This window comes from Octodon degus, unplaced genomic scaffold (assembly GCF_000260255.1).
Source record: "Octodon degus isolate 3935 unplaced genomic scaffold, OctDeg1.0 scaffold00205, whole genome shotgun sequence".
Taxonomy (NCBI): domain Eukaryota; kingdom Metazoa; phylum Chordata; class Mammalia; order Rodentia; family Octodontidae; genus Octodon; species Octodon degus.
The window spans coordinates 1,797,378-1,821,560 of record NW_004524781.1 but is presented as its reverse complement, the minus strand read 5'-3'; the positions used below and the strand labels follow the sequence as shown (position 1 = coordinate 1,821,560).

The 24,183-nt window shown below is 44.3% G+C and overlaps 1 protein-coding gene across 1 annotated transcript in view; it reads right to left on the bottom strand.

Moving 5' to 3' along the window:
- Positions 1-24,183, bottom strand: part of Mlip (muscular LMNA interacting protein) — a 219,107-nt gene that overhangs the window by 28,741 nt on the left and 166,183 nt on the right. The window contains exons 8-10 of the mRNA XM_023704839.1: positions 20,364-20,408; positions 12,608-12,661; positions 1,556-1,684 (exon numbers count right to left, since the gene is read on the bottom strand). Of these exons, the coding sequence (XP_023560607.1) occupies positions 1,556-1,684; positions 12,608-12,661; positions 20,364-20,408 (228 nt within the window). The remainder of the gene's footprint in view (positions 1-1,555; positions 1,685-12,607; positions 12,662-20,363; positions 20,409-24,183) is intronic.

Here is a 24,183-nt window from a genome sequence, read left to right as displayed (position 1 = left end):
GCACAGGTCACTAAGTACCACAAAGCAGCATTTTAGAAATGAAGACTGGTACTTAGTGACCTCTGCAACTTGTGATTCAATAAGAGATTAAGCATAAAGACTAATGTCAGTCCCCCAAACAATTCTATGTTAGGTAGACATTTTTCAGAAAAAATTAAGATTCTTGCACAGGGGCCGGAGCTGGGGGTTCGATCCCCAGGCCTGCGCTGCTGGCCTCACCCCCAAGGTGGGCTGAGACAGCACTTGAGACTGGGTTTCCTCCATATGTTTCTGCATTTGATTCTTTACTGCAGATGTTATTAATTCAGGGATTTCTTTTTTCATTTCCAATCTGAGGTCCTCTATACCTTTCTGCAGCTGTTTCTTTATTTCAGAAGCTGTTGATTCATTGCTTTCAGCTGTGTGATTCCCAATTTGTTCTGTGTTAGTGTCCTCTGCACTTGTTATGGGTGGGCTTGGGTTCTGAGATTGCATTTTGCTCCTTCTCGTTGTCATTTTGTGTAGCACTGCCTTCTGACCTCTGTGGTAGAGCTTTGGTGCAGTTATAATCTTAGCACCTACTGAAGTTCAGGTGCAGATCTACAAAGTTTGGATTTATCCAGCTGTGCCTGGCTTGGTTTCTGGCTATTGTGCTCAGTTCCTTCCTGCTGCTGCCCTTGGGGGTGAACCCGTCGTGCCCCTCTGGCAAGATGTTCTGCTCCTGGACTAGCTGGGTGGTTCTGTCCCCTACACTCTCTGCAGGGATTGCAGCTGAAGGGTTTCACCCCAGGCCTGTATGCCAGGCCTGAGCTCAGTCTGGAGGGGACAAGGTGGAGTAGGGGGGAGAGGCATCTCTCCCACACACTCACTGGGCCTGGACTAGGACTGGATCTGGGGGTTCCCAGAATGCGACAGAAATTCCTACTCTGTGGGCAGGGTGTGTGTGTAGGGGGGTATTACGGAGTGACAGGGGGCGTCCCAAGAGGGTGAAAGAGGGTGCTAGCCACACTGCACCTGGGCTGGGACCAGTAGGTCATGCCAGCACAGGGTAGCCGGAAGGTCTCCCACACACTCACCAGGCCTGGGCTAGGACTGGGTCTGAGGGTTCCCGGAACGCGGCAGAGATTCCTAATCAGCGAGTGTGGTAGGGGAGGTGCTGCGGAGTGGTGGTGGGGTGTCCCAAGGGGGTGGAAGAGGGTCTCACCCTCGCTGCGCCTGGGCTGGAACCAGTAGGTCCCGCTGGCGCAGGGTAGCCGGAAGCTCAGCACTTGAGACTGGGTGTGGTGGCACACATCTGTAATCCCAGCTCTTGGGAGGCTATAAATAGGCGATCACTATGCATCTGACCTAGTAGTGAGACCCTGAACACCATAAGACCCTTCCCTAACATACAAAAAAAAAAAAAAGATTCTTAAAAAAATCATCCTGGAATTGTATAAGAATTTTTATTTCTTATGTAAAAACAATCTTTTTATTACTAATGATATCTGAATCAATACACACTTTCTTGTAAAGAGTATATAGAGACATCTACATTTCATGTAGTCATTTTTCAAAACAGCAAGTTTTTGCTCACCTGTACCGAGAAGAGGCCACTGTTATCATCCAGATATTTACTGAAAGGGTTAGGCTCGTAGACTTCTTCTTCTTTCTTCAGTAATATTCTGGACTTCATAGGTACTGGGCGGATTACTCCAGGCTTAGTCTTCATGCATTCCAAGTTTGTTTTAAAAAAAACAGAGACACAAAAATATTATTAAAATGAATAAATATGAACATTCTTAAGTTATCCAAGTGTTCAAACACACACACACACAAAAAACCCCCATAATTTTAAAAGTTTAAAAATATTTTGCAAATGCTTAAAAATAGTCTGGAAGTCAAGTGATTTTAATACAACTCCAGGGTGAAGTTAATACATAATTATCAATTAGTTGCTTTATGATGCCAGGTCAGAAAGAGTACCACCGGGTGGGGTTCCACTGCCAGCACCACAAAGTAAGTATCAGGTCCAAACTACACAGTGTGGAGCCACGTGAGCAGCAAGTAGACTCTCCCCCAATGAGACTCCAGCGTTACTGTGGGAGACTGACGCGTACAGCCCACGGCTGCTGTGAGACCCTTAACTCAACTCACAGTGCAGGTCTATGGAGGCCATGAAGGTCAGAAAGTCGTGGAGAAGTAGCCCCGAAAGAGACAGAACTGCGGTTTCCCTGTCCTGAAGTTCCCTAGAGCTTTCTTTTTTTATACACTAGATACTCCTGTTTTTCTAACTAATGCTTACTTCCATAATTTGGAAGGCAATCAAGAGTTCTAGGAAGGCCGGGGAGATAGCTCAGTAGTATAAGCACTTGCCTGGCAAGTGCAAGGTCCTGAGTTCAATCCCCGGTCCTGAAAAATAAAAATTAAATAAAATAAAAGAGTTCTAGGTAATACATCAGTCATTCAATTCATAAACTTTGCCCAGGACTATTTTGACAAAAACAGAGAAAGAGCGCTAGATTGGGGCAATTTCGGAATGATGCCTCTTCACAAACTCCCAAGTCCTGTAGCGCTGCACAATGCCCCAGAATGGCTGGTGCATCTCCATAAATCTCCAGCCCCCCATTCAGTACAAAGCTGCAATGCCTTCCGTCTAAACACCTCGCTGCACCCCTTCTTCTCAACCCCATTTCCCGTGGACAAACAGTAAATCAGCTCTTCTCAGTCAATCCTCACATTCACAAGTTGTATCTTCGGAAACTCCACTTATCTCCCACACTATAAAGCACTGGACATTTTCAGTCTTGAATAAACACTGCTCCACAATACTATTTTCAGTTGCTATTTTCTCAGTTGTCTTTTATGTATATGCCAACAGGGAAAATTGAGAAAAGCCTCTTTCTTCCTCAGGCTTTGAGAAATATCACCTACTTGAGAAACTTTGACTTCTCTCAAGAGGAAAAAAGTGAGCTAGTAATAGCCAGTGAAGCATGAGGTCACCGGTCAGACAGACAGACAGACAGACAGAGACTGAGACTTAGACAGAGACAGAGACAGAGACTGCAACATGAGGTCACCGGTCAGACAGATAAAGAGACAGAGACTGAGACAGACACAGAGAGACAGAGACAAAAGATCCCTCCAGTAAAGGCTGCACAAGAAAACCTGGGCAGTTGCTGATTTCTAAGGCCACCCAGAATAAGGGAAAGAGTTGACATTTTGGCCACAATCCTAAATTGTGAGATTTTCTGTCTCTTTTCACTTTTATTCTCTGCTAATTCTTCCTTCTGCTCCTACTTCTCCGTCTTCTTCTACTTCTTTGTGAAATCAACACAGATAAGCGATACAATCTCATGCTTAGGACCTGCAGAATACTAAAGCCAACACAGAATTCTAGGGGCTAGGCCAAGTGGCAGAAAGCACCATTATCTATTACTGAAGGATGGAATTGTGGATAAGAAAGAAGAGCTCTGACTGCCACCATGGACAGCGACAGAATAGGAACAGCGTCTCACTGCTGAGAGTGAGGCTCCTGGCCTGGTGGCGTCAGCAGGCACCTCTCCAGTTACACCAGCTCAGCCTGTCACTGAGATCACATCTCGTGATCACCCACGCAGAGGAGACCCACAGCACGATTCTTCGGCTGGCTAGCTACCCAGCACAGTCAGTACCCGGATCAGTTATGATGCTCCGTATTTGTTTTCTGCCAGCCTTTTGCTCCTTAGTTGCTGTAAGTTTCCTAGACTTCATAGTGTCTGACTGCTAGACAGTTTTACACTACTTTCTCTACTATACCAGATTCTCTCTGTGCATTTTCCTTAGGCATCTGTGCCCCAGACTCGGTTGCCCGAAATCTTCACGTCCTCCTCCTCCTCCTCCCACGCTTACTCAGTCTTCACATGGTTGCCTTATTATTAAACTGCACATATCCGTGCTTGGGGGCTTGTGTCTACCCCTTAACTCTCCAATGCAGGAGTGAGGATTTCAAAGTCACGGAAGCCACCTCGAGGCAAAAAAGGACTGGATGCATTTTGTCTCTGGCACTGTTCCCACCTCTCTCCCTGTAACTTTTTTTTTAATTTGAACAAAATACTTATTTTTGTCTTTTTTAAAATGGTTTTATTGAGAAAGAAGTAGCAATGAGACAGTTTCAAAACAGGCTGGGACAGTTTCAATAATTAGTACATTGCATATTGTTGTCTTCGTAGTTATTTGTAGTGTAAGATGCAGACATGACAGCCTGTCCAAACACTATTAGTTCACAACTTCCTTCTCACTGAACCAAGAGAAGTAGCTGTATATCTATGCTAACTATTTTGTACATACACATTGGTCATTTATATCCCCTTCTTGTTTACTTTTGTCAGAGATGTGTATTCCATTGCCATTCATATATTGCAGGTGCATGAGTTCAGCCAAGTAATCCAATATAGTCCAGTAGTCCATAACAGTAGTGGGTTATCTTCAGGACTGGCAACGTCAGAAGTTGTTGACTTGAGCCTTTTAAGCTCAGCATATTAATTAAATTTTACTTTTAATACCTCGTTTTTGTATTTTTCTGTTGGATGGTTAAGACCAAGATAAAGCAAGAACTATATTTAAAAAATGTAACTTTCATATCTGACAGGGATAGTCAAATCCCCACAGGACTTACCTGTAAAAATTTGCAAAACACTTGTTTTATATAACTCTTAACCTAACGCTGAACCCCACTGGCTCTCTGAATCCTCCGAGTTAGAAGCCCAACGCCAGCACTCCGTGGCCTCGCGTACCCTCTACAGACCAGGGCACAGAAAGCCGTGTGCAAGGCAGCTGCTGCAGCACGCTCTTGCCACTGCACCTCTCTCCCCAGGAGAGACGCAAAGCCCCGAGGGCCTGCTGCAAATTACGCCGCCATCATTCTTCTCAGATGCACATTCCATGTCCTCTAGTTGGGGTCAAGGTACGGGCAACACAGATTCTCTCCTCATTTCCTATGAGCTGGAGGAGGGTCAAAGGAGTTAACGTGTGAGGTCAAAGTTTAAGTCCTCACCTGACCGTACCATCAAGCACCTGAGTTTAACTGTCTCTGCACCAGAGAGAGAGAACTTAGAAACGTGACATCATCCTTAAACACCCCCCATCTACATATAACCTTTCTGCTCAATCAATAGCAAAGCACTAGAATTCTATTTTTATTCCTTTTATTCACAGCCTGTTAGTTTCCATGGCCACATACGATAGCCTTGATTTTGACCATGATTGCCTCATTCTATGTCATTTAAAATTTGTTTTCTCCAGGCTTCCTAAACAGTCCCAGAAGACTGCAGGACTCAGTGTTTTCAGGTCCTCACAGATACACATGCACACCCCACCATCCTCCTACACATACACACACACACACACACACACACACACACACGGGTGCACATGCACATACAAGCTGTTGCTCTTGCTTATAAATACTGTAATTCTCATACTCCTGGCATCAAAATTTACACTGATGTCTCTCTGCATTGGGTTAATGATCCACTTCCACAAAATAGCATGACACTGTTAGGAGGGAAGAACCAAGGTCATACAGTGATCAAAACAGTACACCAGGAGACCTTGGCAAAGCCACTCCACATGCTAATGGACTGTAATTCTAATCCACGACTACCCTCTAATAGTGGAGGACGGTACACATACCACTTATCTTCCTGAACCTTCAGGAACCACACAATGGTGTACACAGAATTATTGTGAACGACTTACTATACGTGCTTATTAAATATATTCAAGTCCATTATATTCTCATCCACATTCGAGAAAGTGCAGCCTAGAAAGTGCAGAACAGCACACAGGAAGCTAGGGCTGCTGGCAGTGCCCTGCCGCAGCTGCTTTTGGATCATGAGCTCATTGCCTTTCCTGTCTGCTCTTCCCAAGACCTTGTTCATCAGGATCAAAAGACTATGCGTTCTAGACTTCCTAAAGATTACATTAAACACACAGTGAACCACTGACTAGACAAGCAAGAAGCCATCCACTAGCGCCTGGTCACTCAAAACGTGGTCTGTAAACCAGCAGTACGTTAGCAGAGAGCCTGCCAGAAGTGGAAGTTCCCAAAGCCCTGTAAGGACCTAAGGATTAGGATCTGTGCTTGAGCAGATCCTTACGTGACTCACGTACACATTAAAATGTAAAAGGCACTAGACTAGAATTAATCCTGTTAAATCGTGCCAGTCAGTTAAATGTAGATTTTCTTGGCCTACCATCTCAGAGACCTCTATTCTATTTAGCCTGCTGCTTCCAGGTATGAGAGGAGGCTTTAGAACACAGAGTCCTTCTTAAATGTTTCCTCTGCATTGCATTTTTCTCTTCGTCACCTATTATCTTCAAACTTCAAGTAGAAGGAAGCTGTTAAAGAATTTAATTTTGGCAAATCTAATTTGCCAACTCTGGGTCCAAATAAATAAAAAGGAAATTAATCGGGTGAGTCTATAAAAGTGAGCTATTGTAACATTACCACGGTCCAATACTGTCACAACTTGACTCGCCCAAAGTCTTTTTACTTGCCTTAATCTTCAGAAGGAATGCTCCAGTGACAGATAGGCACAAGTGTCATTGAATGTCAGGCAAAGCAATTCAATAATTTTCTCTCTAGCCTAAATGGATTTCTTTTCAAAAGGATCTAGTACTATAGTTAATGGAGAGGGTGCAAAAATAACAAGCAGAAGATTCTCCAAATGGACAATGCCAGTTCATTGTGACGAACATACTGAGAACTGGTTTACACTGAGCAGAAGACATCTCTGAAGTCCCTCAAAGGCAATACAGTTGCTTCGCACTTCTGAGGCACACATCTATGAGACACTCTCTGGAAACATTCTGCCAGTGGCAACCTAGTCCTCAGCAAAAACTGTGGCACCTACAGAGCCAAGCACGATCTAACTCTTGTCCTCAGAGTAAGTAAACCGTGGGAGAACTGCACTGAAAGTCCAATCCCGTCACTCAATCCATGCTGGGTCACATCCTGCCACCGCGCTGCTCAGAGGTCTCCACCTCCACTCCTCACTCAGAAGGAAGCCCCAGACCCTCAGGAGGCCTGCAAGCAATGTCTCCCCGGTGGCCCTGAGGCCACGTGCACCAATCTCCTCTGCAGTCTCCTGGGCTGTCTCATCCCCTCACTCAGCCCAACCACGCCCCCACCCCCACTCTCCCTTCACACTACGATGCCCGCTGCTCCACGAGCTCATACTTGTTCTTCCCCAAGTCTTGCTTCCTCCTTTCTAGGTCTCCTCTCTGCCTTTCTCCATGTCTCTGCCCAGGCATCACCTTCTCAGGCAGCCCCCACCGACTCTCTTATGTGCCTCTTTTGGAAGCTTTACCACCCTCTGATCTGTGTTCATGTATTTGTCTTGTTCTCCCAATGACAACATCAGCTCTGAGACACCAGAGTTTTGTTTCACTTACTCTTTTATCTCCAACATCTAAAACTGTGACCAGCACCTTTCTGATTTCAATAGGGCCTTGCACAATGAATAACCCACTGACAGAAGCCTAGTAAACTGGACATGCTGAGTCACTGCCTGGAGTCTCCCTTCATGTTGCCTGGGTTTATCAACTTTTTGGTTACAGTGTGGCTCCGGAAGGAGCTTCACAAGCCAGAAGGTTCCCGTGGCTTTCACAGAGATGAGAGGAGACTGAAGTGACCATCTTTGAGGACTACAGGAAGCTCCTCAAAAAGCTACTTCTGTAATGACTTGAAAGGATTTTACTCTCCATTTAAGAAAACAATGAGGTCATCCTCCCTGTTTGCTCATGATGAGCAATAAAACTCTTAGCTAAAAAAAAAGAGTCATCTTTTTGAGTATTCAAGAGTGAGAACTGAAGAGAGCCTACCTGATGGTGCAGTTAGTCCTAGCTGAGAAAATGCCCACGTTCCCCCAAAGGCTGAGGAGCTGGTTAATGAGCTGAAACGCACGAGTGTAAACCTGCTACCCACTCACGTTCACAGTACCTCACCTCAACTAATGGGCTCATGTGTTTGAATTTCTCATGACTATGGTAGTAAGCTCTAAGCAGTGATGGAGAAACAAACAAACAAAAAAGAAAAAGAATCACCGATGTCAAGACTTCGTTCTGTTTTGAAAGATAAGATGTACAAAAAACAGAAAAAGTTATGAGCACACAGTGAATTCTCTAAGTCTTGCCAGAACCTACTCGTGGAGCCCAGAGGCCGCGAAGGCGCTGTGCTCGCTGCTGTCACGTCTCTAGCAACGGCGCTTTTATTTTTAACTTTCCATGGCAAAAGGCTTCTACCTGACAGGACTGTCTAAGCTATTTAAATGAGTCATTAATTCAATTAATAAATTTTATTGGCTCTAATTGTTTTTTAAAATTAACTGTATTATATACTTGAACCAATTACTTAAGCTTCTTTTCAATTCAAACAAATGCTACAAACCTCAAAAACACTATAGTATAGGATAAACCCCCAAGACTAAAAAAATTAAAAAGACTTGTATCCACTGTGATACGACTGTTGGCCTAGTGTTACAAATACATGATGTTTTTCATCAGAATACTGAAAATAATTTCTGCCAGACTCACAACATAGTCGTAAAAATCTAAAGAGATTCTACATATGACAGAACTTTATTAAGAAAAATGACAGAACTTTATTAAGAAAAAATACTTAAAGGAAATTTGAAAGGAAAATACACGCACGCACACACGCACACACACACACACACACACACACAAGACTGATTATCTGTAAGTATGGAACACTGACTACATGCGCAGGACTGGTCAGCAGAGTATCCGCTTGATGTCTAGCCAAGAATGTTTTAGAACTACCGCCACCGCCACGCAGACACGCCCAGGATTTCATTCACTGTGAGCCACATCTCACAGCACGGGAAGCACCATGAGGCACGTACATATGCTGATTGGCAGAGTGCAAGAGTCTGATGAGCTGAGAAAAGATGACAGCATGACGCAAACCTGAGGTGGTGTGCATGACAAACGCAGTCACTCTCATGTTATGGCAAGGAAAAACTGGACAGGGAGAAACTGCCTCCGAGCCGGATGAAGGCACCAGCTCCACACAGAAGCCTCCAAGGCCGTGTTGCCAAGCAGCAGACTTGAAGGCCTCTAGAGAGTGAGTCACAAGGAGAGCTTGGGCCAAAGCGCACTTGCCTGAGCCTCGCGCCAGGGCCCTCTTTATGCTGTTCCAGTAAGTTACACGTTGCTTTTCCTCTATATAATAATGTGGCTTATTTTCTTAAGGCTTTCTAGGTTCACTAGTCCACCCAGGACAACAACGAACCTTTGCAATGGCATCAAGTTTAAAAAGCAAAAACTCAATGTTGTCTAAACCAAGTTCCCTGGGGCTGAGGAAGCCCAGAGCTTACCCATCTCAACAATCCTAACCGGATTCCTGACTCAAAGCAAAGAAAGCCCAAGGCCCTCATCAGCACTGTGATAAAACAAGTGGCCCAGGGAAGCTGTGGGAGGGTTCCTGGAGTGCTGGGGTCACCTGTCCTCACGTCCTCACGCTAGCAGACCCAGGTGGAAGGCCCCGCCCTCTGGCTGACCTGACCCAGTGTGCTTCCGATTGATTAAGTACGCATAGGTGGCAGAGGGTGCAAAGGATCAGGCAAAGCCACACAAAGCTTTTCAGCAGAAGTGATCCCACCAGGGGGCTCCACTCCCCCAGCTGCCCCAGCAGGCTTTTCCCACTCTTCAAACTGTTTGCAGTAAGTAGCACTGGCTGTGCATGGAGCGCACACAAAAGAGGGTGAGCACCCCAGACCTCATGATCACCAGCAACTCTGGGAACCTCCGGGGTTAGGACAAGGCTCCTCCTGTGCACAGGACCAGGGGCACAGCATCCCACACCTCACCACCTCTTTAGGTTAACAGACTAGTGATCCAAACTACTCTACAGATAGAAGCATCTTTTCTAGTTGTGTTCTACTGTAAGGCAGCTTAACAGAAGGGAAACTACGCTTGGTGAACTAGGGCAAGGGCTCACAAAATGTGCACCCAAGCTTAGTGCTGCGTCACTTGGTTTCCAGAGTAAATTCTAAAAATTTGCACACATATGTATTTATATGTAGATATTTTTTCCAGTGCTAGGACTCAACCAAAGCCTGTGCAGGGTCCACAAACACTCTACCACTCAGACCACTCATCTACACCCCAGCCCCACAATAAAGTATTTTAAGAATTAGGGTTCTGGACCTTTTTCCATCCAAGTTTGAATTGGCACACTCTCAATTTACAAACAAAAGCAAGTGAGCCAAGCTGTAAATAAAACAGCATGAAATGATATACTGCATCTTTACAAAAGTAAACCACTACAATCTGAGATTAATATTAAGGTTATATTATGATGGCAATTTGTCACATTTACTTCAAATAACTAGGTTTTCCCCTAAAATAATAGTTAAATAATTTTCTATTAACTGCTTTTTAATACTATTTCATTTACACATAATTTAACTCGTACCTATTCCTCAGTATTTGTTTCTATGCTGGACACTCATACACATCCACATGGCCTCAGATACTTACTGCATCACCAGAACTACCTGTCACATCACTGTATTTGGGTGCTACAAGTCCAAAGTCATGTAACTATGTATATAACATGGCTGTTTTTCAGTGCTATTCCTATTTATTTACATCATCCAAACATAACTTAATCCTGAAAATGATTCATGATGGAAAATACTGGAAGTTCATCCATGAAAATGAACCAAGGTATAATTTCATAAATAATTTTGCTTATAAACAGCACACAACATTGCACTGAGTTATTTCTACTTCGATTTATCCTATTTCTAGGAAGCATAAATACAGGGTTAATGTCATAAAATAGAAATCAAAATGACTGAACTGAATAATTGTGTCAAGCCAAGAAATGGTCCCTTTTTGAGTGACACATCTTGATGGTAACCCATTCTCCAACCTACCTACATCTCAAGGGGATTCTGAGGTGAAAACTTAACTTAAAACTTGTTTCAAATTTTTTAAGGATAAGATCTAAAGTAAATGTGGAGAAATTATGGTTAAAGTCAGTCAAAGTGATGTTATATTTTCCCCAAGAGAGCTCACACGGGGTCATTTTATTAGGTCAAGAAAAGGTTTTTTTAAATTACTTTCATAAGGAGTTTTTTCCTCATTTTAAAAGATCATTCCATGTATGCACATAATTTCACAGCAATTTTCAAAGACCTGGTGTTCTTCTCAAAAAAAGCTCCTTATTCATATATACTTCATCAACATCAGAAAATCTGCCTTGTATACAGCACTGAATAAAATTTCCCATAAAGATTTTTACAAGATTCTGGCCATATATTGCTCTCAATAAGCAAATGTATCATTATTTTAAACACTGAGAGGGTTGTAATAATATTCCTACATCTAAAGTGAGAAGCAGTCAACATCCTTCCGGTGTGGCAGGGCTTGTTTCCATGGCAACTCCTGTCAACACAGTGGTGACCAAGAGTGACAGTCCTGGAGGGCTGGGAACTACCTAATTGCATGTTTTCATTGTTCAACCGGAAACTGAGGCCCAGCCCCTCGGTCTGCCGATTCAGCCCAGTGGTTAGGATTAAGCAGGGAGTGTGAGCTGGTCATCTGACACCCATCCCAGTGTGGTATCACACCGCGCTGCCGTCCCTTACCCTCCTACCAACTAACATGCAAAGCACACACACACGAAGGACCTTCTACTAATACTCGTGTGTATGCATCTGAGTGCCTGAGTGCTCCGTCTGAATCAAACTATTTTAAGAATTAAACTGTACTCTTACGATTTTTCAGTGTTATAGATAAAAAATATGGTTGTCTTTCTGACAAGACACCAAAACAAGTTTTTCAATGAGGAAAAAGTGAGTAGTAAACCATAACCTTTTGTCTCCATGTCTCAAAATGCAAGAAGTTATAATATTTTAAACAGTAAGTTTTGAAGATATAAAGAAATTCTTTAACCAGTTATATTCAGGACTTATTTCTCAGCTGCAATTCACTAACCCCCACCAGAGTAAGGAACAGAAGCACTCAGAGAAGGCAGTCCCTCTGGTCACCCCAAGTCTCATCTCTAAACAGCAGTCCAGAGTTCAGATCTGTGTCACCTGGCGCGGCTTCTGTTGATGCTTCAACTGACTGGTTAGCTTGAAACTCACGAGACACGTCAATGATACAGAACTCAATTTTACAGTGCATGCTGAAATGACAACATTTATCTAGCATTAAATAAAATGTATTATTGAAATTAATGATGCGACACTTTAATTTCGTTTCTCCTTTCCACATCCCAGGAAGCTACATATCCAGCCGTGAGCTCTCCTTGGACCACGGTGGGATCAGTCTCATCGGGAAACGAGTTCTCTTCTCTTGGTTTCACTTACATGTCTCTTCTTATCCCACCCAACCTTTGGAACACTACTGCCTGTATTCGCTACTAGTGAGATTTATGGTTTAGGTATGTCTGTCGGCCACAAACAATCACAGGGCAGCTCTGCTAAAACAACAGTAACTTTTAGTTAGACAAGTAAGTGGACAGCCTTCCATGTAGGAAATTCATTCTCTGTTCATTTTCTCCCACACAACGTGGTCTGGGAAAAGGAGCAGCTCAGAAGTGGGCTGTGGCGTGGTGAGAGGTACATACCAGCTGCCCCGCAGACGCCGTGGAGGACGCGGAGGACGCGGAGGAGAGGCAGGCCTGCAAGGCAGAAACACAGTCGTGTTCAGTGGAGGCAGTGACCACGGGAGGTAACACGCCTGTGTTTTCAAGTATTTGAGGATATTTGATCACTAAAGTGACATGAGCCCACAGTGAGACTTCGTAAAGTACGTGGGAAAGGACGGCACCAAGAAGCAACTTCCACCCCGGGGCACACTGCCCGTGCGACTGTCCCCTGCCCCGCACGCAGGGCCACGTCAGCCACATGCACTGCTATTCCTTCTTATCACCTTCACAGAAGCACTACCATGAGACACCCAACATTTTCTTTTCTTTTTTTTTTTTTTTTTGCTGAACCAGGGATTGAACTCAGGTCCTTGCGCTTGCTAAGGAAGCGCTTATTCCACTGAGCGATCCCCCCGGCCCCAAGACACCCAACATTTTCAAGGTTACATTTTTCATTTCTTCTATACTCCAAGTTACTGAAACATAACATTGTTGGCATTTATATTTATTTACAACACCCTTCAAAAAATACTTTTTTCTGTAAAGTATCTTTTCATAAAAAGCATGAGCATGTTTTGTTTGTTTGTTTGTTTGTTTGTTTGTTTTGTTCAGCACTGGGGACCTTGCACCTGCCAGACAAGCACTTAAGCCGCTGAGCTATGTCCCTGGGAAGAAAGTTTTTATGACTTTGGAATAGAAATGATTGGTCATAATATTGTCTACATTAAAGAGCAAGTTAAAACTGTTTCTTTACCATTGATTCTTATATTTCATATATCTCATCAGAATTTAAATTTCTTTTTCAAAAATAGAGAGAGAAAGAGAGAGAAACAAAGGTAGCATAAGGGGCTCTATTCTGATAAGCAGAGCTGACCACATAACCCGCAACAAGAGCTACATCATTTCGGCCAACTCCTAGGCCATATGGAATTAAAAAAATGCTTGCTATTGCTTGTGAAAAATAAATAAATAAAAATAAATTTCTTTTAAAATTTTGAGTTTATATACCAAGAGATCTGCCCTCTCAGTAGATTTTCCAGCGCTCGGTTCTTCACTACAGGTGCACTGTGGCACACCAGGCATCAAGACCTCAGCCGCAGTGCTTGACTAAAAACTTTCGCCCACCAGGCCAACCGGCCCGCAGGGTCCTTCTGTTACGGTTTGTGTCAAGCTGACCCCCAAAGCCTCCGCAGTCATGAGCCAGATTGCTAGAGTCTGTGATTAATTCATGATCCAGCACCGGGATTACGGGTGTGAGTGCTGTGCCTGGGCTGGGGCTGATGCCTGAATGCTCTCTGTTGCCGCTGTTGCCACTGTGCCTGCCCTTTTGCTCTCGCTGTTTGCTAGTCTCCACCGCCATGAATGGCTGCCCTCTGCCGTGAGCCACTCTGCCTTGGAGCTAGCTGAGGATGAACTGAAACCTCCACAAGCTGTAAGCTAAGTAAACCTCTCCTTCCTTAATTTTGATGTCAGGTATTTTGTCCCAGTAACTAGAGAAGAGTCACCAAGACACCTTCCTCCCGAAGGAGATGACTGCGGCAGTTCCCAATGCGCAGTACCTTGGATCTGTCTGCAATGCTTCGCTTTGCCCTGGCTCTTCCGTAAGGGCTCAAGCCGATGCAGAATTCTAAGCGAATGGTAGCTTTCGGGCTGTGGAAGACACTGCTCTCCCGCTGAGGCTTCTGCTGTCGCCGTCACCCCCCATGCCGTGGCTCCCGGGGCGGGCTGCCTGTCCTCACATGTGCTTCGCGCTCAGTGTTGTCCTTCATGACATTTTTACATTTCACTGGGATATACCTGAGATCGGTACTGGGGACCAGCTGAGTTGGGCAGCGGGGAGCAAAGGAAACGGGGGAGATGCTGATCCAATGCACAAAGCTGAGTCAGGCAAGAGTGCGGAGTCGCATAACCTCCTACTCTGCATGGTAACAATAATAAATAAAAACATGTTGCATGCTTGAAATTAGCAAAATAGATTTTAACATTCCTATCACAAAAACGACCAACTTGTGAAATGATGGAAGTGTTCATTAGCTTCAGTCAGGCTTTCTATAGCATTTATACCGACCAAATATCATAGTGCACCCCGTAATTAGGTACAACTGGGCCAGCGAGATAGCTCGGCAGACTAAGTGCCTGCGGATCCAGGGTTCAGTCCTGCAGCACAAGCTGAGCTGGCCCTACCACCAGGTGTGCAAAGGGGCCACAGAGACAGGGTGTGGTGTCACACACCTGTAATCCCAGTGCTGGGGCAGCTGAAAACAGGAGGATCACTACAATTCGGAGCTGTGCAGTGAGACCCAGTACCAAATACATAAAATTTGGGGGGAAAATGAGGTAAATTGTCAAATAAAAGTAAATAGAACATTTTTAAAAAACTGAGAGAACAGTAAAAAATCATAAACATCAAAATTTCTTGAAAGAAAATTTGTTAAAGATTTAGCTTATATCAGGACTAAAGGTTAAAGACTATGAAAGAAGTGAGGATTGGAAACTCAAAGAAAAATAAATTACAACAAGCCTCCAGAAAGGCCTTTTTCACCTCCAAAGGCAGAGGACCAGAGGCTTGCAGACAGCAGCACTGCCCTTGGCCCCAGGTCCGCCTCCAACTCCGGGATTCTGTACAAGGCACCTCTGAGGAACTCAAAGGACAGGGGCTAAGGCCGAAGGGCGTCCCACGCTCTCTGCTGCTTTTCTGCCTCACTAACAGAGCCCAGGTGACCGTCTTCCATGTTCCCTTTCTTCACACACACACAGACACTTCAGAACTATTTCTGAATGACTAAGAAAAGTAATAAATGAGAATAACTGATAGAGTAGAATTCTTAAATTGTACGCACTTTCCCTGGAATTCATCTAGTTTTATCCTAGGGCAGGGCATCTGGCCGTGGAGTGTGCCTTAGGGTTCCTTCTGTGCCCACATCACTACCTGAGTCACTCCCGCATAGCAACGCTGCTTAGCATAGCAACGAGAAGAACGTGAGAGCTGGCTAGGTTGGAGACCATGACCTTTATTTTAATATCTGTATATGTAGAGGGAAATGTTCTTAATTAAGTTTGACACATTTTTCAATATATTATATTTTGGAAGCAATATACTTCAGTGTAATGACATTTTCTGTTCCTCAAGTTCATTAAGATGAGATCATGTATAGTACCTAATATCTAATAAGTTTATCTCATTTATTTCCCTGGCACTTAAAAGTAATTCTGGAAATGGAAGTTTTGAAGTAATGCATTATCAGAAAAACAGGATTCTAATCAACTGTTTTTGATAAATTAGTAATAGATCCAAATACTTGTTCCACTTTCTAATGTTGTTTTTTATTAAGAAAACATCTGTGATTTTGAATTATATGAATGAAATAAATTTATACTGGTAGCAGTTAATAAAAATAGTAAACATTTACAAAGGTAAGTATAATGCATAGAAAAATATTCCAATGCAAATGGAATTAAAATAGAAGGAAATGGAGAAACCATTTAAAATAAATGTCATGACCAAATAGCTACAACTCTTGCTGCATAGGTCCTGCTTTACCTTGGTCTTAACCATCCAGCAGAAAAGTATGAAGACAAAATTATAAGAAATAAAGCCATGCTGTTAAGTTGAGCTGTGGGGGACTCAGGTCAATAATTTCTGACATTGCCAGTTAAACAGAAGACCCAGTGCTATTATGGGCTACTGGACTCTTTTAGAATATTTTGCTGAGTTTACACACCTATAATATTCAATAACGGAACTTAGAAAAAATGGGGTATACAGATGAATGTCCATTTTGTATCTGTGTATTCAAAGTGGTTGGGATAGATATATAGTTACATTCTGTTAATGAATAGAATGATTTGTTCTAATGGAGTTTGTAAATAGGATCACAAGTCCGCATCTTGTACAGCAATTAACCACTAAGAAGAATATATGCAGTGTATTATTTGTTGAAAAATAAAAAAATAAATTAAAAAAAATGAAAAAAAATAAAAAAAATTAAAAAAGAGTATATGTGATGAACAATTCAAAAATAAATAAATAAATAAATAAATAAATACATAAAATAAATGTCATGAGAAATAGCTGCCCATATATTAGCTGATGAATTAGGAACTCACTCGTAATCAAGAGATTGAAAATCTTGTAAACAGTAAAGCATTATCATTTAATGTTCATGTGACCAGATACTGCAGCATTCATTCCATGCTTACGATCAAGTTTATCAGGCATTAGGACACAGTTTAGGCTAAGTGTACAAACGCTGGCATCCTTGAGTACTACACACATGGATGGCAGAGTCCTGGTGGGCAGGAGCCCTGGGAGGGAGTCTGCCTGCTCCCCGACTTTTCAGGCTTGCTTTCTCCCTGCGTGCAGCAGAATTTTATAATATAGCACCCACCTCACAGGCCTGGTGTGTGGTTTAAGGTCAAGATCTACTTGCAAGACAAGCATTCAAACACTAGTTATTACTGAATTAAGCACCTCTTTAGAAGATGAAGTACATAGCAAGAGCCCTGTCTCAAGAAAAACAAACAAAAATAAAAAGGTGAACTGAAGTCCTGATGAGGAGGCACTTGAAGGAGCAGACGCTGCCTGGTCACGCGTAGCTGGCCTCCCTTCACTGCCCTCCGCTCCAGAGAACCTCACTCAGCTCACCTTCAAAGGGCCTGCAACTCACACCGCAGGAAAGGGAGCAGCCCTTGCTCTTCGATAGACTCCCACGGGGCAGACCTGGCTAAGACTGTGAACCCCCACAGCACATCCCACAGGGCAGCAAAGGAGCATTTTTCGCTGATTTTCTCTACTTTCTTCCTTTTTTCTTTCTTTGAGGCCAAAAATCTTCACCAAAGGCTGACAAAAAGGAATTAATGAACAATTTCTTGTGTAATTAAACTATCCCAGAAACAATGGGAATCCATTGATACGGTGAAAACTAACGCCTTTGTTTTACTGTCAGTGCGCTGCTGAGCTCTCCTCTACTTCTGTAAGTATTTCGCTCATTTCCTATTTACTTCCTGCCTGCTCCTCTATTGGAACACGTGCTTCCGCGAGGAACCTCAGCCCCGAGCCCACACCTCTCACCCAACCACTCCTCCATGACTGGCATGCGGCATACACTCCAGAAGTGAGTGCTGAATCAAGGAACAAAGCTGGGGGACTGAACAGCAGAGCCAGAGACTACTTATCAGCTGTCCTACCAGTAACAGGCCACGTGTCACCTATGAAACTGATGAGCCTCAAGATGTGGGTGGGAGTGCAGACTTGCTAAGGCTCTCCGGTGTGTCCAGCCTGCTTGCTTGGCTTCAATTTCAGTTTTCCCTTTGCTCCTCTCCTATGTTCCAGGAGCTGGAAGACAGGATGATTTCTGCTTCTGATCCTAACCTTAAGAATCTCTGCAAAGTGGACCAGTGAGATAGGCCAGCAGACTAAACCCCTGCATAGGCAAGCGCAGGGAATGGGGTTCAATCCCTGGTACCACCTGCCATGCAGGCCCTGCCCTCTGGGTTGCACTGAGCCAGCGACCAAGACCGGGCACGGTAGTGCATGCCAGTAATCCCAGCGCTGGGAAGGCTGACACAGGAGGATCACCACAAGGCCGAGCTGCATCAGGCCCTGTACCAAATACACTAAGCAAGACAAAAAGAGAATCTCTACAAAGTTAAGGCCCCTCTGAGTCCCAGGAGGTACATACGCGAAGATTCTCTCTTTCTCCAAAGTTGTGAAGAGAGCTGATGAAATGCTAACACCTGGAAGTCTATAGACTTTTCAGATTTGCTTTTGCATTTGCATGGAAGGAGGGAGAAAAATATGATGAGAAATGGAGTGAAAACTGTCCAACTCATACTAGAAGAGAAACAGCTTCCTATAGCTCAGCTAATATGCAATTTCTAAAAACTTTAAAATGCCCTTTCTCTAAAAATCTCTTATTATATTAAGACAGATGGTTCATATATGATCAAAACCTATAGTTAAAGTCAGCTTCTATTCTAAAATTTCATCTTTCCTTCTCAAAATATATTGTTTTTCTCAAAATAAATATATCGGCTAGTATTTGGTAAACATAACAAGAGAGTACATAACAAGTGTGCTACCTGAGTTGGCACCAAAAAGCGTGAGGCACCACAAACAATAGTCCAAATGTCAAGGAATAAGAGAAAGCAAAATAAATAAATAAATAAATAGAAATATTAGCTAGCCTGGTAGCTCAGCGGAGTAAAGCACCCGCTTAGGAAGAGTGCAGTGGCCAGGGTTCGATCCCCAGCATGCCCTGCCAGCCCCGCCTGCAGGGCACACTGAGACCGTGATTGAGACTGGGCATGGTAGCACGCACCTGTAATCCCAGCTCTTGGGAGGCTGAATACAGGCGGATCACTACGAGTCTGATCTATGTAGTAAGACCCTGTAGACCCTGTACTAAAATACAAAAAAAAAAAACAAAACAAAACAAAACCTCATCCAGGGAGCAAAATTTAATTTAATTAAGGTCAAGAACACTATCTGAATCAGAGTTTATATTTGTCCCAGTCTATACTGAACTTCGTGATTCAGAATTAACCTGGAATGACTCAGATGCTCCCACAAAAGTTACAGGTTGAAAAGTTAATTTTATTAAGTCTGATGTTTTATTGAAAACAGAATAATTTGAAATGATCTTCAACTGTGGTGATCAAAGCCTGCTCTAGAACCATTCCAGTTGCTACCAAATTGAGAATCCCCAAGGAAGAGGGTCAGGGCAACAGCCCTCTGAACTTACTGAAAATCAAAGTAACCAGAGGCACCCGCTAGGTGCTAGCAGTAGATGAGGAAAGAAAGGAGACAGAAACACTCCCGCTGTTCTCCGGGTCTGGCTCTTGGGTTTGCGGGGCGCACTAGTCATGAAAAGGCACAGAAACACCTCTAAAGAACTTTCGTTTCTTGTGCCCACTACAGCATCAGGCAACGCAGTTGTACGCCTTCTAGACAGCCTGGAAAGACAGCAAGGAGCAGGCCAGCGCAGAAGCACATGTGAAGGAGAAGGAAGAAAGGAGAAACTACCACGGCCGCGCAATTCCCATGTGTCAGAACACACCAAGGGCTTTGCAGGCAGTGACTAACACTAATCTTAACACCACCCTCACACAAACCAAGTGAGAAAATTAGCATCACCATTTTATAGTTGAAAATAAAGGCACAGCAAGGTGAAAATATGTCACTGTTCCAGAGTCACACACTTATCTAGAAGCAACGCTGCAATTTAGACTTGGATTGAGCCTACCAAATGTCACTGCTCCTTTTAAACATGACTCTAAAGGGCTTCCAATAATAATGAAAAATAACAGTGAACGCTTCCAGGAAAGCTCTGAGCTGTGTTCCTGCCCACAGCCTGTAGGCACAATGTCCTGAATGTGATAAAATTCAGTCATTTTGCTGTGTTATTTGCCTTATGGAAACTCAAGGGAAGGCAGCACTGTGTAACTGCAACGACAGTACGGCCCAGAACACACGGACAGCTGCCTGCTCTTGACGACGGCGACAAAACTGCACACTGGACAAAACAATGTGCTGTTTGAAAGGAATAAGCTGCCGATCTGTTTCAGACTAACACCAGAACACCTGCTCAGGAAACAAGCTTGTCTCCAGCGCAATGCGCCTGGTCCCTGTAGAGGCCCTTTCCACTTATGAGGAAACCATTAACAGCACAGCTGCGTGGTGGAGTCCGCTCACACACCTCTAAAGGAGCAGTGCGTGTGATTACGAGATACTTACATATTTGGTTTCTCGACCAGCTGCTCGCGGAAGAGTTGGAGGAGTCTGTATGAAAATAAAAGTAATTACACATCTAAAACAACCAGTAAAAAGGGAAATTCAGCTTCTAACTTATGTTCATCTTTTTCTTCTTGGAGATGGTCTAACTACCCTTCCTTTATTTCTGTATAAAATCCCTTTTACCTTTGCAAATCATTTCATTAAACTGTATTCCTGTTTTTCTTTTTATTACCATTATCTAACAGCCTTCTGGTAACCGCCCCTCAGGTACCATGACATTAGCTTAACGGTCATAACCGTTGCTTCACATTTCTACCATAATTTTTGACTCTTTCAAAATTCATGCAAAAATCTTCAATTTTTTTAATTGTTCAAAACCAGCTACTCACATTCATTCTGCTTCAGCCGTTCACTTCCAAAACGATTCCTGGAGTTTTAAAACCTCGATGACCTTCAGCACTCGCTCTTGGTGCCCCTACTCTTACCCCACCTGAACTTCTCTAACACCCTGATCCACGGCACTGGGGGCCAGCAACACTGTGGCTTTGTTAGGCTTTAGCTTACTTACATTTCACATTCCCCATTTAATATGTTCATTTATTCTGTATGTCTCTCTCTTCTCATAGCAAGCTTACTTGCAAAACAACAAAAACAGACCCTCACAATGGACCTCATCATGTTTTCCTCCCAAACTCGGTCCTGAGAAGCAGAAACCATTCCAGGGGAAATGCTTTCAAATATGCTAATCAATTTTATTTGAAGCTAGAGACTTCCAACTTCAAAGGTGCACTCGGTGGCCCGCAGGGCCCCCCATCTGTGTCCCCCAGAGGGTCCCTTCTGCGACAGGATGGCGATTCCACTCACTCACCCACTCAGCAAACGTGTCCGGAGTATTTACTGTATGGCACTCTCCCGCCTTGGAAGTTAGCAGTAAGCAAAAGAGACAGAGACACTCTACCCTCTTTGAGATGTTCCAACTACCCCTCCTTTATTTCTGTATAAAATCTCGTGGAGCTTATATGCTATTAGGAATAATATACAACGGAACAGTAAGTGAGTTACAGATTAGGTGATAGGTGCAAAGGAAAGTAGTAGAAATAATTTGAATCTTAGAGTAATACATTCTTCCAGAGGAAATCTTCTCTGCCTCTTGCAAGCGCCTGTGCTTTTCTAGGCCACCCAGATGTTGAGGGGAGCAAGGGTGCTGGGTGGTCACCCTGCAAGTAGGCACACAAAGCTAATGTGACATCTGGACACAGAATAAAAGAGATGATAGACTCGGCTCTTCCCACAGGAGAAAGCAAACTGAAGTGCCTCTTACCGCGGAGGACTGAGGACAGGGAGTCCTTCCACAAGGAGCATTCAAAGTAGAGCAAAATATTGAAAAATATTTTATCAAGGACATCAATAAGCTTAAGAAAGAGTGAATAAAACTGGGGTAAAATGAAGACAGATGGGCACCTGAAGAGAAAGGCCAGCAGCTCTGGCCCGAGATGTGCACGGGGACGGGCTGCTTAAAGCTCAGGGCTTCTGAGTTTTTGATGTCTCAGACACAGGAGAAGATAAAAAGCAAGAAAAAAGAGCAGAATCTACCGAAAACATATTGAGGAGTTTCAGCCTGCCTTGAGTTATTTGAAAATGACCATCTAGAATCTCAAGGCCTCAAATTAAAGCAGTGCTTCTTAGTATGGTCCCAGGACCTGACAGAAGCAAACAAAAGACTCACATGACATCCCCTGAGGTCTGATTCCTACAGATGAATTTTCACACAGAATCTCTAGCATATAATCAGATTCCAATACAAAAAGATAAGACAAAATACAAGTGGGAATGAGCAGAAATAATAAGCAAACAACAGAAAAAGACTGAGGGTCCAGAAATTTGTTTTCTCAGATGCAGATGTAAAAACAATCACAATAACCATTTTTGGGAGGATAAAAGCTAAGATTGCAAATTTTTAGAGGTTAGTGTGATAAAATGATTTGAAAGAGGATTAAATAAACAATGCTGGTTTGGTGCCTGCAAAGCACAGCACAAGGGGTTCTTGGGGCCGAAGCTAAAGACAGAGTTGGGGACGAATCATGAAGTGAGAGGGCCCGCCTGGAAGACCTCACAGGACAGCGAAGACAGGGCGTGGACCCCACAGGACCTGTGCGCTGCTGGCGTGTGAAGCTTGCGAGGGACTCACGCCTTCACAAGTCTCTTTCTGTTAAACGAGCATGAGGCAAGGTCGCCCTAGGAAGGAAGCTGCTGTGCTAAGTGGAGAAACAAGATGAGGCTGCAGCCACGCAGTCAGCGTGAGCTATTCATGTTCTCTACATACTTTGAAGCCACAACAAGATTTCTAAAAGAAGAGATGTGGGACGTGAGAGAAAGGAAGAATAAGATTGCCAGAAAGACTGTGTGCGAGGCAAATGCAACACTAGAGTTCTCTCAAGGGGTGGAGGGAGCACGCAGAGTCACTGGCTTCACCTTTACATGCTCTGCGTCTGAGACATGTGCTGTGTCTAGACAGAAATAAAGAGCAGGTGCTTGGAGGCTGGCTTCTGGGAGAGAATTCTGAATTAAAGATAACATTTGAGAGCGGCTGGCATACACTTGGCCTTCGAATCACGAGCAGGCAAGAATGCTGAGGGAGTGGATGGACCACGCAGGCACTCAAGCCCTGAGCTCCCACGCCCCAGCACAGCAGCCTGGGCGGAGGACAGCGGCGCAGGCGGCGACCAGGACGTAAGGGTGCAAAGCGCAGGCACGTGCCCTGCGCCTCTGCTCAGCCTCTGCAGGCTCTGCCCTGCACCTTCATCCGCAGTGGTAACTTGGACAGCTGCTGGAAGAGGAGCGAGCCCAAGCAGAGCTGTGGGCAAGCGCAGGTGAGTGCCATGGGCACATGGTCTAAGCCACGACCGTCTACACGCTCCTGTTCTGGGAAGAGTAAATAAACCTCTCCGAGACTGGCAACTCCTAGGACACAGATTTCCTATCGGCCACTTCAGGCCCCAGACATGCACGCATCCCAGTTAGCTGACATGCCTGGACACATCTGAGCTTCCACAGAAAAAGAATACAATCGCTGAAAAGTGTGAAAGAACACAACTGCTCAAACATCTGGCTCCTGAGTGCTTACCTAGTGTCTGTACCAGGTAAAATCAGAACTCAATGCAGCAGGAAGCGGTGAGTAGACAAAAGAATGCTTCAGTAAGAAAGGCTTTCTGCCCACATAGGAAAAAGTCCTGGCACATGCCTCCTATGAAAGACGGACTCCAAAGACGACCAAGCCTAGGATTCTGCTTGTATGCTATGCTTGAAAAGACAAAATGTAGGGACAAAATGTAGGGAGAAGAAACAAATGGCTGTCAAGTACTTGGAGCAAAAGTCAGGGACCACATGTCAAAATCTGTCTGCCTAAGTGTCTGAACAAATATCACACATATCTTTGCTCCTGTTAGGCCACTTCCTCGGTGGTCACTAGAATTCGACACCGTGGTAAGGTGAAATTGCAGTTGCCCTCAACTGGTTTTCAGTGTATGCCAATATCTGGGGGGCGGGGGGGTCATAAACAACACTGCGGCCCGTTCTCCAAGAACCATGGTGTGGGCCGGAGAAGCTGCGCCCAACAGCCAGCCATCAGGGGGCGGACTCCACAGCACGGCCACCACCACAGGCCCCCATACTCCACGGCACAGCCACCACCACAGGCCCCCACACTCCACGGCACAGCCACCACCACAGGCCCCCACACTCCACGGCACAGCCACCACCACAGGCCCCTGCACTCCACAGCACGGCCACCACCACAGGCCCCGCACTCCACAGCACGGCC